Here is an 18,459-nt window from a genome sequence, read left to right as displayed (position 1 = left end):
AAAATGTGAAAAAAATATTTATATAAAAGTGACAAACTGCAGCTTAAGTTTCACTCAGGAGAGAACAGGTCAGGAGGGACGTGGTCAAAGGTACAAGGGACTAGTTAAATATCTGAATATGTTGGTAATTTCTTTCYGTAATTCATTAAATGCTAGTGAAAAGGAGGCAAACAGTAGTTTGTAGCTAAGCTATTAYTCTAAATGGTTGATAATCTCAGTCTACTCACCTCTCTTGGAGAAAAACTGGGTTATAAATTAACACTCTTACCTTTTTCTCTCCCTCTGTATTTTTTTTTTTTTTTTTTGAAAACCTGATTTTATAACTTTCCTAGCAGCATAGTAACTGCTACAATCGTTCATATCTCCCACTGACTGCTGCTAACAGCGTCACTCTCAAGTGCTCCAAGCAGGAACGAACCATTTAACGCATATAGGGGGTTCAGGGCAAATATGGATGTGTGTGTTTTGATCTAGAAGTGGGAACATTACATTTTTACTGCTAAAAACAAACTTTGAAAATACAATATGATTAATTTTGTAATTGACAGGGTCCCGATTTTTTATTTTTATTTCTATGAACAAAAMATAAATAATTAAATTGTGGAGGGCCCCCTGTTGGTCAGGACCCCWAGAATTGTCATCACTTTCCCCCCTATACCGCGCACCTGTGTGGATGCCCAGGAATTCGATGTTGTCCATGTACTCCACCACCTCCCCTTGAATTGTAATAGGTAGTCTATAATTTCCTAAATCTCAAACCATGGCAATTTATGGTTTTGAGTACCACAACAAAATGATTTTAGCATAAAGAGGGTTTCCTATAAAGTTGCAAAACACTCAACTTACTTCCACATTGTCATAATGGTGTATTTGTGTGTATAATTTTGAATGAAATAAAATAAAATGAGGGGAAGGTGAAGCACTAAGAATACTGTACCCATAGGCAACTTGGACTTCAGTGTCTTGCCAAAGGACACTGACAGGTTACACAGGAAAAACTGAAATCAAACTCAAATGCTTCAATTGCTTGATTTCTAGTCCCTTTCAGCCCCCYGACCCCGCCCCTAAAAAATTATGTAGGTCAACATTTGAAAAAAAATATTTATTTTGTTCAAGGGAAGTCAACAAGCTCTAAGACAAATTGACCTGTTTTTCAACTAAAGAAATGGTGTGACACTGAATTTAACATATCCACATACCATTAAACACGTCATTTTAATCACACAAGAACAAAAATGCTGTCACTGCTTTCTAAAGCCCTTCAGGATGGGATAAATGTTCTCAAAGGCTTCGTAGATCTCTGCACGTTCTTTAGCTCCTGAAAATTAAATTCACAAATAAAAATATATAAATAAGGTTCTGTAACAAAGTCAAATCAACTTTTAAAAAAATTTGTACGTCAATGCTTGACGTGCARAAATTCTTGGTAGGTCAAGAATTGTCTCGTTCACAGCAGGGTTGTGTGAGAACATCAACCTTAGCAAGAACTAGTTCTATATTCAAAACAATCAGGTTAAAACAAATTCATTTTGTTCATAGATCACAAACTATGTATTCTGAACTAAGTTTTCATGAACTAGTTCATCATATTCCGTCTGAAATCAAATTTGAAAATGTATTTTAGTTCATGCACCAATCACCTTCCAGCACCATTATTCTCTGCCATTTTCTTTGGTCATGTGAGGTGTATTTTAATAAAGTCTAACCATACCAGAAGTCAATCTTGAATAATTTGCACATCTTAAAAAAAAAATGCGTGGTGCCATATTTTAGGCACAAGTTGACGTCTATAAAAATTAACAGCCTGAAAGTTTCTACTTTTTACCTGCTGTGAAACTGTGCGGCAGTCACGACAAAGATGAACAACATTTATCTTGCTTGCTTGTAAAACATTTTCTGCTCACGCTTGGAGCAGAAAAGTATTGTCGCCTAGCAACCTCTCAGTCAATAGAATGCAAGTGCTGTACTGGGTGCGTTTGATTCCTTCTAGTGGGTGTACCTGTGTGGCTATGTATCTGTGTAGATATAGGATTGACAGATATTTCTCTATCATAATAGGAACAATCTAGATGGATAGATAGATATTAATAGAAAACCCATAAAACTGATTAAAAAAAATWAAAAAAATCAACAGCCATAAACTGTAAGTAACCTCTGAAAGCTAAACCCTGCCCATGGCAGAGACACGGCTGAGTGAGGAGATGAGCAGAGGGATGGGTGGGGGTGTGATCAGGACAAAAGAAGAACTAGTCGACTTATTCACTTTGTCGCTGTTTATTGATTTTTCAGTCTCCTCTAGTGACTTTTTTTATTTTCAAAACTCTTAGTCGCTAAAGAGTTTTTTTTTAATTATTTGTTTTTTTTTCGAAACTCTTAGTCGCTAAATTAGTAAATAAATACCATTTCATTTATTATTTACGTTTTATCTATGTTTAATATCACTTATCTGCTTACCTTAACATATACACCTGGAATTTACTTATTTTTTATATTTCATACTAAGCCATTTCAATATTTCTATATTCACTTGTATTTTTTTGTGTATATAGATTTTTACATTGGTTCTGCTCTGTCCTCTGTACTGCTGTAACAATGCAAATTTCCCCACTGCGGGATTAATAAAGGGATATCTTATCTTATTCTGTCTTGAGCAATGTATGTATATTGTGTAAAAGATGAATAGAGCGAGGAAAGAGTTGACTCCAAGCTTCTGGCTTGTTTATGTCATCATAGCAACCACTAACAACTGACCTAGCAACTGTCATGACAGCTCGGTACAAACACCAACTATGTAGGGGCGAAGCTTCAGGGAACCCTGGGAGGGTGGTGGGGCCCTGGCCCAGACCTAGAAGGGACCCGAATGGGAAGCAGAATAAGGTGCGTTCACACTGCAGCCTAAAGTGACCCAATTCCGATTTTTTTGACGTCATACGACCCATATCCAACAAGTATCCGATTCAAATGCGTCCTAATGTTCAGGTCACATTAATTCGAGCTGAACGTCACTGATTCTCAACAAATCTCACTATTCTGCATCCTGATACGCGCAAGCGGGAAGAAAAACAACAACCATGATGGACTATATGAGGATTAAGTTGTTAATATGCTGCTTCCGCAAACACTGAGCACTTCTTTTTACGGCGGTTGGCAGAACAYCGAGAACACTGACGCTATTTCACCCTCTACTGCGCATTGCGGGACACTTTCAGGTCGTTTGCCCGTTGAGACTGCAGAACTTGAGGTGAGGTGTGACTGATGTGTGGCAGTGTGAACGGCCCGGCAAAATAAATCAGATTAGACAAAAAATTGGAATTGAGTCATTTCAGGCTGCAGTGTGAACGCACCTCACCCTATGATTTCAGGGATCCAAACCTCTATAATGACGAGAGCTGGAGAAGGCTGGCACTCTCTCCTGATGAGCACGTTGTATGTAGTGCCCCTTTTCCACCGGCTCAGCTCAGCTTTATTCGGCTCGCTTTCAGAGAGTTTCCACCGGCTTTTTCTTTTTTTCCCCCTCGAGGCTGGCCCTATTTTTTAGGTCCCGGCCAGACAGGCTGGCCCTGCTTTTGAGGGTGACCCAAACTTCGCTCCTGTTCACTGATTGGCCGTGGGCGTGGTCAGACATAGCAAAGAGAGAAGAAAAAGGAACAGTGCAACATTTCAAACTTGCTGCACCACGTAAGTGATGGAAACTACAAGCAAGCAGTGGAACAATTAGATGCTTTTCTTTGTATCGGATTTCAATATTCAGTGGCAACTCAAAGCAGTGAGGAATGAGTTGTTTTTGTCAACATAGCGGAGAAAATGGAAAACCTGAGCCCCACGGTGAACACCGACTCAGACGCAGCTTATAATATAATATCCACTGTCTCCCTTTTTTATTTTCTTTTGAAATCTGTGATATATCTTCAACTTTAGGAAGGAGTTTCACTCTCAACATGTATTTGAACTTCTATCTTTTATTTACTTCAGCGCAGCTCAAAATTTTTTAACAAATTCTGTAGCTTTCTGTGTACTTCTAAATCTGCTTCTTAGTTGCATCTTTCCGGCTCTACTTCCGCCTCTGGTGGCGTGGGGGAGGTAAACTAACATAACTACAACACTAAATGAGAATACCATAAAGTCTTTATTATTTACTAGTAGTTCTGGCATTACTGGCACTGTAAATGATAAATTCTCTAATAAAACACTATATTTTTTCATAAGTGTTTTTCATTTAATTAAATGACATAAAAAAGACCTTTATACATTATAAATAGTACCTATATTGATCCATCAATTATAGGAGGAATTACAGAAATAAGGAGACACATAAAGCAACATGATCATCTATAAGAAAAATACCATCTACAATGAATACATAAACTTCATAGAGCAAAAGTCAATAACAAATAAATGAATTGGCTTCACAGAAGAATAACAAATCTGGTTGTTGCAACCAGGGTTGTTAAGCAGATACAAGCAAAAATTGCCACCTGCTTTCCTCCTCACACATCGCAGTATTCCTCCCACCAACCATTTTCTTGAAATCTCAGAAAAATCACAATCAGGCTATTAAAAAAATAGCTCAGCTCTCTCTTCTTCTTTTGTCTCAAAAAACGACAACTCGTATTAGGTCACATATATAGTAACAAAGTAGCACATGGCGCCTGGAGGCAGGACGCAATACCTCCCACTGCCAGGAGGCGGCACCCTGCTACTGAGCCTAGCCGGTGGAAAACTGGTCACTCCAAAGGAGAGCGGAGCCGAGCTGAGCTGCTGAAGTTGAGCCGGTGGAAAAGGGGCTTAGGCTGCCCAGTCAAGGCTAAAACTTTACAAATTTACAAGACCGACTGATTGTTGTGATGTAATAGATGTAAAATATTGAATAAAATGTTGTGCTAACATGAGTGGTTTTATTTTCACTCTTACATTTAAGTCTATGACACACAAAATTACAATACATCTTTTTTCCAACACACACTTGTTTGTGAATAAAACCACAGGTGTAATGTAAAAATTAGAAAAACCGTTTCTATTTTTTTTTTTCATATCTGTCCTCACAATAGCAGGAAAAAAACCTTCCTCACCCCCAAACACAGACATGGTTTGGCTGCAGAGAAAACTGACAGGCTGCCCCAGTGCTGGATTAAATGCCAAGTTCACTACAGGCAGCTTGAGTCAGTCCCACTGCTGTTGGTCAGAATCAGATATCCTCATATCTGATTCGCCCTGTGCTTCACCTTAACCTAACATTACTACCAGGTGGTTCACACCGCTGATGGTATCTGGGCTGGAGGTGAGCAGCTGTAAATAGACGTTACTGCAAAACCTCAACTGACAAAGAAAGATTCAGCCAACAGCATTTGGAGCTCACAAAATATCACATAAACATTAGCGAAAATACTGTAGCAATGTATGCAGATTTAATTACCAGTCAGAACCACCTTCCCAGATACAAAGATGAGCAGGACGATACGAGGTTTCACCATCCGGTAGATGAGTCCTGGGAATAACTCAGGCTCATAACTGGGAAGACATCATTCACACAGTCTATTAGAGTAAGACCAATGAGTAAGATAATTAACCAATACCACATTTAAGGTTTCCTAATGAGAAACTCAGGGGACAACATTTTAGGAAAATACAAGAATTAATGAGAAAAAGAACATTTATTCAGTGAGACAAAAAAATTCTGTTAATATTTCCCAAGGTTGAAACATGCAGACAGAAGGACGTTTGACAATCTTTTTCAGAGTACTAGGTTCTCTCCCAAATCTATTCTGCAAGATTTATGTGTAGTGGGTGAGACAGTCACAGAAGAAGGTTGATTTACTCCTCAAACATTTCTCTGTATTTGCCCCTCAAAATTGAGGGGCGGAATGGACAAAATGGAACTGGAATATGTTAAAAGCTGGGAGAATTTACACTGCTTACTCAGAGGGTACTCTAATAATGGAAGCAGTAAACTTGTTAAAATATGTTGGTTTAACATTTTGTATGATATTAAGGTCCTAATACATCCCTAACCCTAGTGTTAGGGTTATGGATGGATGGATGGATGGATGGATGGATGGATGGATGGACGGACATCCATCCATCCATCCATCCATCCATCCATTTTCTTCTGCTTATCTGGGGTCAGGTCGCGGGGGTAAGCAGCTTACAAAGGGAGGCCCAGACTTTCCTCTCCCCAGCCACTTGTTCCAGCTCTTCCGGGAAAGACCAAGGCGTTTCCAGGCCAGTCGAGAGACATAGATCCTCCAGCGTGTCCTGGGTCTTCCCCGGGGCCTCCTCCCAGTGGGACATGCCCAGAACACCTCACCAGGGAGGCGTCCAGGAGGCATCCTGACCCTCCTGGATGATCGAGATTCTCACCCTATCTCTAAGGGATAGTCCAAACAACCTACAGAGAAAACCCATTTTGGCCGCTTCTATCCGTGATCTCGTTCTTTCGGTCATGACCCAAAGATCATGACCATAGATGAGTGTAGGAATGTAGATCGACCGATAAATTGAGAGCTTCACTTTTTGACTCGGCTCTCTCTTCACCACGATGGACCAGTAGAACGCCCGCTTCACGGCAGACACTGTGCCAACCCGCCTGTCGATCTCCCGCTCATTTCTTCCCTCATTCGTGAACAAGATTTCAAGATACTTAAACTCCTCCACGTGACCCGGAGAAAATACTCTACCTTTTCCGGCTCAAGACCAGACCATGGCCTCGGATATGGAGGCACTGATCCTCATCCAAGTCGCTTCGCACTCTACTGCGAACCGCTCCAGCGAGAGCTGCAGATCATGACTTGATGCAGCCAGTAGGGCCATATCACCCGCAAAAAGCAGAGATGCGATCCTAAGGCCACCAAAACGGATCCCCTCAACACCTCGGCTGCRCCTAGAAATTCTGTCCATGAATGTAATGAACAGAATTGGTGACAAAGGGCAGCCTTGGCGGAGTCCAACTCTCACCGGAAACGAGCCCAACTTACTGCCAGCAATGCGGACTGGACTGACACCTACAGGGACCTAACAGCCGTAACAAAGGGCTCGGTAACCCATACTTCCAGAGAAGCCCCAACAGGGCTCCCCGAGGCACACGGTCGAACGCCTTCTCCAAGTCCACAAAGCACATGTAGACCAGTTGGGTGAACTCCCATGCACCCTCCAGGTCCAGGTCCAACTTATGCCGTGGTTTTTTTAGATTTAATGAGTAAAAGAAAATCTACATCCTTGTTAAGAAAACAAAAAGAAATGAGGTTGAAAATTGTAGGTTTACAGATCCAATTTGCGTTTCTCATGGTGTGTGGTTTTCTCTGAGCATGTCCCTTCAGGTTGTGATTTGTTTAGATACTCTTGACATATCAAATTATATACAGACCCTTACCAAAAATACAGAATAGCATGGAAAAGTTGTTTAATTCCCTTAATTCCATTCAGAATGTTAAACGTTCACAGGTTATAGATTCAGGGCCCACAGTTTAAGCAATCTCAAATATTTGTTTGTTACATAATTTGGGCTTCCAGCTCATAAAACTTACAAAAACAGGAATTCAAAAAATTTGAATACTATGAAGAAATCAGTCCAAACTACTTCTCAGTTTTTGCAGAAAAAAAGAAATTAAAATATTGTTTTTAAACATGATGCGTCAGTCTTCAATATTTGGTTGGGAATCCCTTTGCCTTAATGATGTGGCATTGCCTGTGTTAAGCTCACACTGCCTCCAACTGGTAGTTTTCTGCCATCCATCCATCCATCCATTTTCTTTACACCCTTGTCCTTAATGGGGTCAGGAGGTGTTGGTGCCTATCTCCGGCTAACGTTCCGGGCGAGAGGCGGAGTCACCCTGGACAGGTCGCCAGTCTGTCGCAGGGCAAGTAGTTTTCTGCCATTCTGGCACATAGACCATGTTGAGGTAAATTACTTGTGTCGTAGTTTGACGTGGTTGCGGAGGGGGTCAGTATCACTCCGCTGTTGCTAGGAGACGATGGTTGTGAAACTGATGTTTTTTCTGTCTTTTTCCAACGGCTGTATAGCGGTACTGCTAACGGAGTTACTTTGTAACAATTATTAAATTAAAATGTTGCAGACTGAATCACAAAAACTCGCTTGATTGCTTACTACCGTTACATTTTTTGGTGAGCCAGAAGAAATTTAAAGTAAAAGTAATTAGTCCAAACAAGCCAAACCTAAGCCGGAGGAGAAACTAACGGAGCAGCTTCAAGACAAAGTGAGCAGAACGGTGCTGATGTTAGAGAAGTCTGGAGGATCCCAGAACACCAGAAAAGACACAAGCTGACGAAGGTGAATTAAACTCGCTTAAAGTCAAATACAAGGAATTGCTGGAGGAACATAAAGCCTAATAGCGTATAGAGGAGAAAATTGGGATTTTAGGAAGAAACTGAGCATGACGGTGCAGGAGACTGAACCACACTGTGCTCCATCACCTCAAATACCAGAAGTGACCCTCAGGCGGGAGTTTCAGATCGTGGGCAGATTGGAGAAGCTGGTCAGAAGGATAAATTGTCCTATATGAGCCTTATCAACCAAATTGAATCTGGGCAGAGGAAAGGATATTCAGAGACTGAGATCCTGGAAGCAGTCATACATGCCATAAGCCCAGGGCTCCTTCTGAGAGAGGAAATCAAAAGAGGACTGACACCGTCTATTCTGAAAACTATCCTAAGAAGCCATTTTAAAGTTGACTCTTCCTCTGACCTCCTTCATCAGCTGATTAACGTTTCACAAGATCCAAAAGAATCCACACATAGCTTCCTATTTAGAAATAGGAAGTTCAGTGGAAGTTCCAGAGCATTTTTTCCATTTTAGAAAAAATGCTCTGGAAATCCAAAGAGGATGAAAGCGAACAATTCTGCCCAGAACTGATGAAGGAAATTTCTTCATTCACAGGACTGCTAAGCAATGCAGTAAAACTCCAACTAAAACCTTACCTGAGTAACCCCTTCCGTATCAGATGAGGTCCTAATTGAGCGGGTGAGTGAAGCTTGGAGTAACTTGGAGTGAGTGAAGTGAACTTGGAGTAAGAAAGACAGAAAAAACTGAAAAAAGGTGCAGTGAGTAGGTTCCCAAAAATAAATTATCTGAGAACTGAAGGATGCATGTATGAGTTTGCATGAGTTTCCATGGAAGAAGCTGCAACCAGAGGTGAGACAGGGGACACAATAATAACCAAAGATGTACTGAGAGGAGCCAAGAAAAATTGGAACACAGAACAGGAAGCAGGTGCTAAACTCATCGAAGGACTGAAGGCTGAAATGCTAGAACTAAAGAAACTGGTGTTGGAAACAGTGCAGGTTACCAAGAAACATCAGACAGAGAGAGCCCACCACACGCAGCTACAGCAGACCAAGAGGTTGTCCATCTGCCAAAAAGGACAGTCAGGGGAAATGTGCACACACTGTTATACGCGTGGTCAAGGAGGACACCTCGCCAGAGGCTGCTGCCAGCAGGGAAACTGGACAGGGCTGCTGGACCGGGACCCTCAGTAGCCCAACACCACACATTCAAGCCCCGTTTACATGACAATGATACAACGAAAATGGAATTTTTGTTTTATTTCTATTAACCCATTTACATGAAGACATTCGAATTACAATCTTTGTTTCCACAGCTTTCACAGTGTCCGAAGTTCTTAAGAGCGCTGAACAAGCGCGTCCGTATTTTACCTCCCAGGCGGTGCAGAGCAGCGAGGAGACGCTGGAGGAACCATATCTGATGGGGAAATACGAATCGTAGTAACACCGGCATTGTCTGTACTTTCTTCTTCTATGGATTGTAGGAAGCAGTTATGTTTTGTGTCATACTATACATGAGCTAGGGAAAAGATCCGTTTATTCCGTCTACAAGACAACGGCATTGGTCACTATAAACGCAACAAAACTCTTCAATTTTCACCAGAAATTGTCATGTAATCAGGGCCTCAGTCCCACCATTAAACCAGGCTCCTGTGCAGTCCTAGGGCACCTAGAAGCAGTAAAGACAGCTTATACTGTCTTTACGGCAACTGTGTGATGTTCACAACTGTTGAACATCACTGATGGTGAACAACAAAAATATGTCACTTCACCCAGCACAAAGCCAGGTGCAACACAGTCTCTGATTAGCAACAACAAAGCAAAAAAGCAGAAGCCAACACTGTGGGATCCTCCAGTTGATCTCAGTTACTTAACGGAAAGCCAAAGAACGACTGAGACAGATACTGAGAGAAGAGTGTCATGCATTGCACATGATAAAGATGACGGGTTTAATTCCCTCTCTGAAACTTCACATCACTCTGCATGACACCACTCCAGTGAAAAAAACAAATATGTCAGTTCCCAAGCTATTACATCAGGAAGTTAAAGAATGTCTTTAAGATCTACTGAATAGAGGCTGGACAACTCAGTCACATTCTCCATATGCATCACCAGTGGCGTGTGTGAGAATGAAAGATGGGGCTCTGAGGTTGTGCYGTGACTACCGGGAATTAAACAGAAAATCTGTCCCACCCTATTCCCCGAATCTAAGACATGCTTAATTCTCTAACTGGCAGCTCCTGATTCTCTATTAGATCAGGGGAAGGCGTACTATCAAGGGTTTCTGGATGAGAAAAGTCAGCACTTAACTGCTTTCATAACACCATGGGGTCTGTACCAGTGGATCAGAATCCCCTTCGGTTTGAGTGCTGCCCCAGCAGAGTTCCAAAGAAGCATGGAGGAATGTTTGATTGGCTTAAGGCAGGGATGGGCTGACCACGGCCCCCGGGCCACATCCGGCCTGTTGGTCTTTTTAATCTGGCCCGCCAAAAATTGGTACAGAATTGCCCAAATCAAATCTCATCATAATCATGACTCATTCATTTGGTCTAGTCCTGTAATATCTGTAGCTCCACCAGGGGGCGCTTTAGGTGCCGTGATACATGATTTGATTTTGTGGAGCTCGGACTTCTTTGTTATTACTCTGGTGCTGCTGTGAACTCTGCAACAATGAGTGGGCCAATGAGAAGGAAAGTTGACAGTGAGTGTCGAGTGTTCAATAGGGAATGGACAACTAAATACTTTTTCCACTGAAGTTCGGTCAAAAGCTGTATGCCTCGTCTGTCAATAAACGGTTGCCGTTTTTAAAGAATACAACATCAGCAGCCACTTTTCCACAAAGCATGCTAATTATGCCAACAACCAGTCAACAAAAGAACGGTCGTCTACCGCACTGAAATTGGCAGCTAGTCTCATCTCCCTTCACACAAGACCCTGAAACGGCACCTCAGGAGCTGTAATTGGAACTGATTGATCTCAAAGGTGACTGTCTTAAAGGAGCAGTTCAAGTTCAATATTTTGGAAATATTTATCTTGGATATAAAAACAATACAGTAATAATACTGTACGTTATTTAGTTTTTATAAATTTTAATAAAATATTTTGACAGGAATGTCACCATGTTGTTCACGCTGCAATGCATTATGGGTAAATGACGTTTAACAGTCCAACTGCCTAGCTCCTCCAGCCAAAACAGTGATGAGTAACATTAGGCCTTTTTAATTTGAACCGGAACGCACTGAAATAGATCGGAGCCTAGAAATAAGAAATGAGGAGGAGGAGGACCAAACAGAGGAAGAGGACAGAGTTGGCCGTAGGAGCTGCTTCTGTTTTCAGTTTTGTAAATGAAACAATGAATGACACTTACCTCTGGTCGAACTGTGYTATCTGTTAAAAACTTCTATAGCTCTGTGTCTGGTTTTTGCCGTATCAATACTTCGTTCGGTGTTGTAGTGGTTTCACATTCAGTACCGGTRTTCTAGCTCCAATATCATTTCCAGTACCAATAGCTCGTCTGACATTTCTCCCAGCATCTGTCTCCGGTTCGGCATCAACTCTGCTGTATAGAGTCTGGTGTGGTGATGGAAACAGCGACACTGGACTTTACCACCGACAACAGACCTCCATGGGTCCGGTCGGATTGGTGATGTCAGTACCGCAGGCAGTATAGCTCCTGTTAGCATCTCAAAGAGTGTCCGGCTCTGCCTGTTTCAGCGGTAGCACAGCATTTATTTTTAGCTAGTYAAGATAGCGATCACCTGTTAGAGCCTTCGTTAGTTCTGCTGGTACAAATGACAAAGTGTTGTTCAGAAATGTCCAGGGTCCAGATTAGGTCCTTCGTTGTGGTCCACTCCGGCTCTTGCACTGCGCTAAAGACAGAACATTTCTACACTTCTTGTTCCTGAAACATCCTTCAAGCAAATTACCCTCCCACTCTCTGTCTACAGCAACAACTCTGTGCATAAACAGCACATGCAACTTTAGACATGTTTTTTTTATAGTGTTCTTGTAGATATGAATGTGCAGAGTTCATATTCAGTCTTTTCTCATCAGTGGGGATTCTCTCCAACATGCTGGATATAAACTTGAGAAAGAAATCCTGAACAATGGTAAGCCTTTATTCATTCTCGTAGTGCTTCTTTCCTTGCTGCCAGACGGGACTGCTCCTCACTGCAGTCGTTCAAACACACAAGAGAGACCAAAGCCCACTGCAGTTTTTTGTGTTTTGCTTCTCGTTGAAACATTGAATCATGTATTCCTTGTAACACAGTACTTCATCTTGCTTGGATGATCACCTGATTGTTCATCAGTTGTTGAAAGAAGGTACTCTCAATGTTTTCATATAGCTGATCCATGGAAGTGTTCCTGGGCAAAATTTCAGGGAAACTAACTGCCTTTGGAAAGATTCAATCTTGCACATCARTTGTGTCAGAAAGTTTCACTCTTGGTACCACACAGGACCTATTGTACGTCTCCCCATGCTCTTGGTATGGGGAGCGGTGTCAAGTTTAGGTAACACTTTATTTGAAGTGGGCGGAAGTGGATAAGACTGACATGACACTGTCATACTGATATGTTATAAAAGTATTACTGATTGCACTTTAAAAATTAGGTAACTTTATGTTATTAAAGGTAAAGTTTAAACAGTAATGATTTCTTGGTTAATGTCAAGTTGTCATAAAGACATTTAGAATAATGTCAACTTTGTATTAAAAGTGTCATAATTTACCGAATGATGCTTTATGACAACAGTCATAAATATTCATGAAGGCTTATTCATGTTCATAACAGGTGTTATGTCATGTTTATGAAAGTGTCATGTCAGTCTTATTCACCCCCCTTCAAATAAAGTGTTATCCAAGTTTGTCTGAGAAATAAACTTGGCACCAGCTTTCTGCTGTCCACTCTTCTATTTCAGCAATTGTAACATATCAGACTTTCTTTAATAGCAATTAGTCTGCTCAGCTGATTGAYAGTGCGATTTTAGCTGGACTCTTACAGGGTCTATTGTTGATTGCATGTTTATATTTTCAAAAGATCCAATTAGGGCTGCACAGTGGTGGAGTTGGTAGAGCTGTTGCCTTGCAGCAAGAAGGTTCTGGGTTCGATTCCCGGCCCCGGTCTTTCTGCATGAAGTCTCCATGTTCTCCCTGTGCATGGTGGGTTTTCTCCAGGTACTCCGGTTTCCTCCCACAGTTCAAAAACATGACTGTCAGGTTAATTGGTCTGTCTAAATTGTCCCTAGGTGTGAGTGTGTGTTTCTGTCGGCTGGACAGTCTGTCGGCAAGGCACCAGCTAACTGGACGTTAGCTGGTGCCTTGGAGATGGGCACCAACGTTAGCTGGTACCCATCTCCAACGTTAGCTGGAGAGGCACCAGCCATCCTCCCGACCCCACTGAGGGACAAGGGTGTCAAGAAAATGGATGGATGGATGGAAGATCCAATTATGTATGAATGAACCTGTAAAAGTCTGGTGATGGTTTACAACAGGAAGCTCATAAATGTACCTGCTGAATTGTTGGTGGGTGAGAACCAGTCCTTCAAGTCTGATGGGGAAGCAGACGTCGCAGCTGGCCACCATGTTCTGAATCTTAAAGTCGAGAAACCGGGCAGGGAAGCCAAGTTTCTGGACCACCCGGGCATATTTCCTCGCTGCCAGACGGGACTGCTCCTCACTGCAGTTATTCAAACACACAAAAGAGACTAAAGCTAAACACCGCTTTTGAAACCTTTTCTAAAAGTTGCAGCACTACATGCAACTATTTGGAGGTCTTAGCATATTTAAATACTAAAACTTCATGTGGGGGACAGAAATTGTCCCCCAGATTTTTATGTAATCAATAGTGGGCGAAGCCAAATTGCTTTACAACTCCCCTGCAGATTATTGTTTATATCTGGACATGTCGAGCATGTGCACAACGCTGGAGGGCAAAAAGACTATTCTTTTACATGCCATCCATTGCTGTGCTGCCATGGCTGAACAATTCCATTAACTACTTGAGACCTGGAGATGTAAATAACCCCAAATTAAGCTCCTTATTTATTGCATCCCCTCTTTTGCCCTTATTGCCTTTATTTTATTTTATTTAATATATGGTTGACTTCTGATTTTTGATTTGATGTCTGGTGGTTGGAGCACAGCAGAATGGCTGTGCTCCAACCACCTTATGCAAACCTTATGACGTTTGCATAAGGTTGGCTGTAAATCACACATGCATCGTTCCATACACATGTTGGTGTGGGTACTTAAGCCCCACCCACTCAGTGAAAATACTGACAACTATTGGGTAACTCCTCCAGCATCTTCCTGTGTATAATATTAAGACATATCATACATTATCTGCATTCCTTTGATAATAATGCATGATATGTTCAGAAGCTTAGAGGAAGCCATCACAAATCCTTCTCCAAACAGTAAGTGACAACAACTCATTTGTGGAAGGTCCATTTTCGGCCTAACAAAAACTTGCCACTGGACTCAAACTGAACTGGAGGTAATTTGGAAGACCTTCAGCAATCAACATTCAATACACTTCATTGGAGATTCACCAAATACACAGCCCAGTTGACAAGTCTGTGAATGGCAGCCGCCGCAAGACCGGAGCAGCACTGAGATGCAAGGGCTGCTGTTTTTCAAAAAAAGGAATAATAATAAAATAAGTAATAAAAATAATATACTAATGGGCTTCTGTCTTTGATGGAACATTTACAGCTTTTCAATTGGTCATATTCTAAAAAGAATAAAAACATTTTCTTAAATTCTCTTAAAATGGAACATAAAAAAGTCAAAGACTTTTAAATCCAATTCTAAGAAAAAAAAATTCAACAGCATAATCCAGATGAATAGAAGAGACTGACCATTTGGCTCCTGTRCAGACCATCTTCCCTGAGCTGAAGATCAGTGCTGTTGTTCGAGGCTCGCGGATCCTCATGATTACAGCTGCAAAGCGCTGGTAAAAGTGGGTAAAAATTAATAAATTAAATACATAAAGACTGAAAATGAGAAAGTAAAGGGTGGAGTATCACAACCGTGTACCTTTGGATTGTACTCTGCATTTCTGGCTTGCAGTGCAATGAATTTTAGATCCAATGGACAGCCAAGGTTTACAGTGGAGACGATGTTTCTGGGCAAAGAAAAGAGATAGAAAAGTAAATAGAAAAGTATTCAGTTAAAAATTACTGCTTAAACACTTTGCACAACCAAAAATGTCAATATATTTTTAATGGGATACTTAAATGTTTTAATCCATTGCTTTTTCCTTTCACACATTTAAAAAATGTAAAAGATTTACTCTTTGAAGCTGATATCCTATATGGGATTATATCATTTAATATCAAACAATATGAGCGGCTGATTCCGTGGGATCAGCTGTGGGGTCATTTTCAGGTCCCTCTTGGTTTGTGCAATGGAATGGTTGCCACAGGAGATTAAAGGATTTCTCAAATACACATGAAAGAACCAAAGCGATATACTCCAGATATGTTTTTGATGGGAAAATAACATTAAAATGTATGATGTAAAGCTAATAAGTCAATTTTACATTATTCTGCTCCTTTTCTCTTAAGAGTAATAATAAGAAAATAAAGTGGAAAAAGTCCTCTACTCAGATTATTTTAGTTTATGATATAAACCAAAAACACATTGTGAAAGATATCAATTTTTAGCCATAACACACCTAAGGATACCTTGTGATGTGAAGCAATTGGCTATACTTTAATTCCAAAAGCCTATGTTATACTCATATATATATATATATATATATATACACACATTAGATTATATTAAAAAAAACATTTCTTGTTCTGATCCTCATATGTGCACCAGCTGATGTTCCTAACAAACTTATTTTTACCTTCTAATCTACATTTGTCTCTGCTATACATTTGAATATCCAGACTGGGTCAGCAAACCCTAAAAATATGATCCCCAACTGTACAAACTCAAAGTACTTAGAACATATTTCAGTGGCATTTCTAAACTTACTGTAGTTGTGGAATGATTCCCGATTTCTCTGTCACAGGGGTCATTGGAGTCATCGGGGTCATCGGAGTCATAGGACAGAACGGGGAAGCATTGCTCTTCGATCCCAAATCGACTGCGACTTGACGTTTCACTGCAGCCATACCATGCAAACTATTATCTAGATTTATGCCACTGTCCTCCAAAACATCAAGCTCAGGATTTTGATGTGTGGCTGCTGTGGCTGGGACTAAAAGAAAAATAAAAAAACCTTAGAGGAAAAAAAACTGAAGTTCAGTTATTTTTACAAAGTGTGCCCTACAAATTAGAATATCGGAGTTATTTCAGTCAGTCTGAAATGTGAAATCTGACTATACATTGCAGTTATTTTCAGGTCATTGCCAACATTTATCAGAAAAAATGCAAGTTAATTGAAATGCATTTACTACAGATCAAACTTTGCTTTAACTGATTGAAGCTTTAAAATCACAAGTAGGTGCTTTTTTGCTGTGCTTCTATGGTATGATTGGAGTCAAACTATTTTTAAGGCTTTAAAGTAATTTGAGTTTTTTATTATCCAATTGTTTTCGGACATTTTTGGTTGTATTTTGTGCGATGAACAAAGGAGTATAGCTAATACTTGAATAGGCAAAGTGTAAAATATTATAGGAGAGAATGGGGTAAGTTGAACAAGGGATGATGATACACCCCCTTTATTTAGGCAATTGTATACAATTGTTATGAGACCATAACTTCAGCACATCCCTCTATTTTACTGTCCCTGTATTTGTTGCATGTGGTGATGTGATATGTTTATTTTTTATTATTTTTTTTACTGTCCAAACATATTGAAAATCTATCGGTGTATCAAACCAAGTAACCTAAAGATGTGATAATACTGGATGTCATTTTTCTAAAGAACTGGCTGTAGGGAAAAGTGAGCCAAATTCCCAGGGATAAATTGAGCAAGTGCACCAAATAAATGCTGTAAATTGACATTCGATTTTGCAGAAACAACAAAAACAATCACTGGTTGTGTCCCACAATCTGCCATATCCTTTTGGTGAGGAAAGGTCAGTCAGGATCAGAGCTGGAGCTGCTGTTCTTCATTCTTCTGTTTCACAGCTCAACTTCACAGTGTTGGGATTTAACTATGTGTAAATAACCCCAAATTAAGCTCTATTTGTTGTATTCCCTTTTAGAACTTATTGCCTTTATTTTGTATAATGCATGATTGACTTCCAGTTTTTGATTTGATGCCTTTATTTTGATAAGACAACTGCCACAGTTCATATTATAGAACGGCAGATTAACAGAAAAGACAAGTTGCAACAAAATTGTTAAAATGTATCTTGTTATTAACGGGCCCCCTTTATAGAGGCACAAGGTGTGTTTATTTTGTAAATAAGAATATTTATATTACTGATTGGCTGAAATTATGAATTTGTATTATTGTATTTGAATACTAGGGTATAGTTTTTGGGAAGACCCAGGACATGCTGGAGGGACTATGTTTCTCGGCTGGCCTGGGAACACCTTGGGATTCCCCCGGAGGAGCTGGAAGAAGTGGCTGGGGAGAGGGAAGTCTGGGCCTCCCTTCTGAAGCTGCTGCCCCCGCGACCCGACCCCGGAGAAGCGGAAGGAAATGGATGGATGGATAGTTTTTGAATAAGTTGATATTTTGGTAGTGAATATCAGCAACTGTCAAAGTCGCCAAGCAGCAGAATAGGGGAATCATTGTTGACACGCCAGCTGATCAAAAGATGGCTTTATTTTCATCAAGATCATCAAAAATCCAAGGCAGAACATCAGTGGATAACAAACGTGTCCAAAAGCAGCATAAAAACAGATCCACAGGTTTAAACAATCAAAAATCATTCAAACTTAAAGCGGTGAGCAAAAAGTAGACCTCCCCCACCACCCACTCACTAAAGTCACCAGGTGAGCAACAGGTGATCTACAGTCACTACTAACACCACATGATCAAGAGCTTCGCTTATCCACCAAAAAATAACAGTGAACGTTATTTTTTGGTTCAGACGTTACGATTGAAAGTGTGTGTTTTTGTAGCTTACACTAATTTTGAGTGTGTATACAGTGGGGCAAAAAAGTATTTAGTCAGCCACCAATTGTGCAAGTTCTCCCACTTAAAAAGATGAGAGAGGCCTGTAAATTTCATCATAGATGTACCTCAACTATGAGA

General features: G+C 40.6%; 1 protein-coding gene across 4 annotated transcripts in view; it reads right to left on the bottom strand.

The window, feature by feature from the left end:
- Positions 1–18,459, bottom strand: part of tbpl2 (TATA box binding protein like 2) — a 49,569-nt gene that overhangs the window by 21,908 nt on the left and 9,202 nt on the right. For 2 of the 4 annotated variants that reach the window (XM_008398645.2, XM_008398643.2), the window contains exons 3-8: positions 16,281–16,506; positions 15,333–15,420; positions 15,155–15,246; positions 13,804–13,971; positions 5,414–5,508; positions 1,088–1,318 (exon numbers count right to left, since the gene is read on the bottom strand). In XM_008398645.2, the coding sequence (XP_008396867.1) occupies positions 1,242–1,318; positions 5,414–5,508; positions 13,804–13,971; positions 15,155–15,246; positions 15,333–15,420; positions 16,281–16,506 (746 nt within the window). In that variant the 3' untranslated portion in view covers positions 1,088–1,241. Of the gene's footprint in view, positions 1–1,087; positions 1,319–5,413; positions 5,509–13,803; positions 13,972–15,154; positions 15,247–15,332; positions 15,421–16,280; positions 16,507–18,459 lie in introns of those variants that run through there. The other 2 variants (XM_008398646.2, XM_008398644.2) reach the window with 2 other exon arrangements.

Source organism: Poecilia reticulata, linkage group LG22 (genome assembly GCF_000633615.1).
Source record: "Poecilia reticulata strain Guanapo linkage group LG22, Guppy_female_1.0+MT, whole genome shotgun sequence".
NCBI lineage: Eukaryota > Metazoa > Chordata > Actinopteri > Cyprinodontiformes > Poeciliidae > Poecilia > Poecilia reticulata.
Note: the sequence above shows the minus strand (reverse complement) of the source record. Positions and strands in the feature narration are given on the sequence as shown.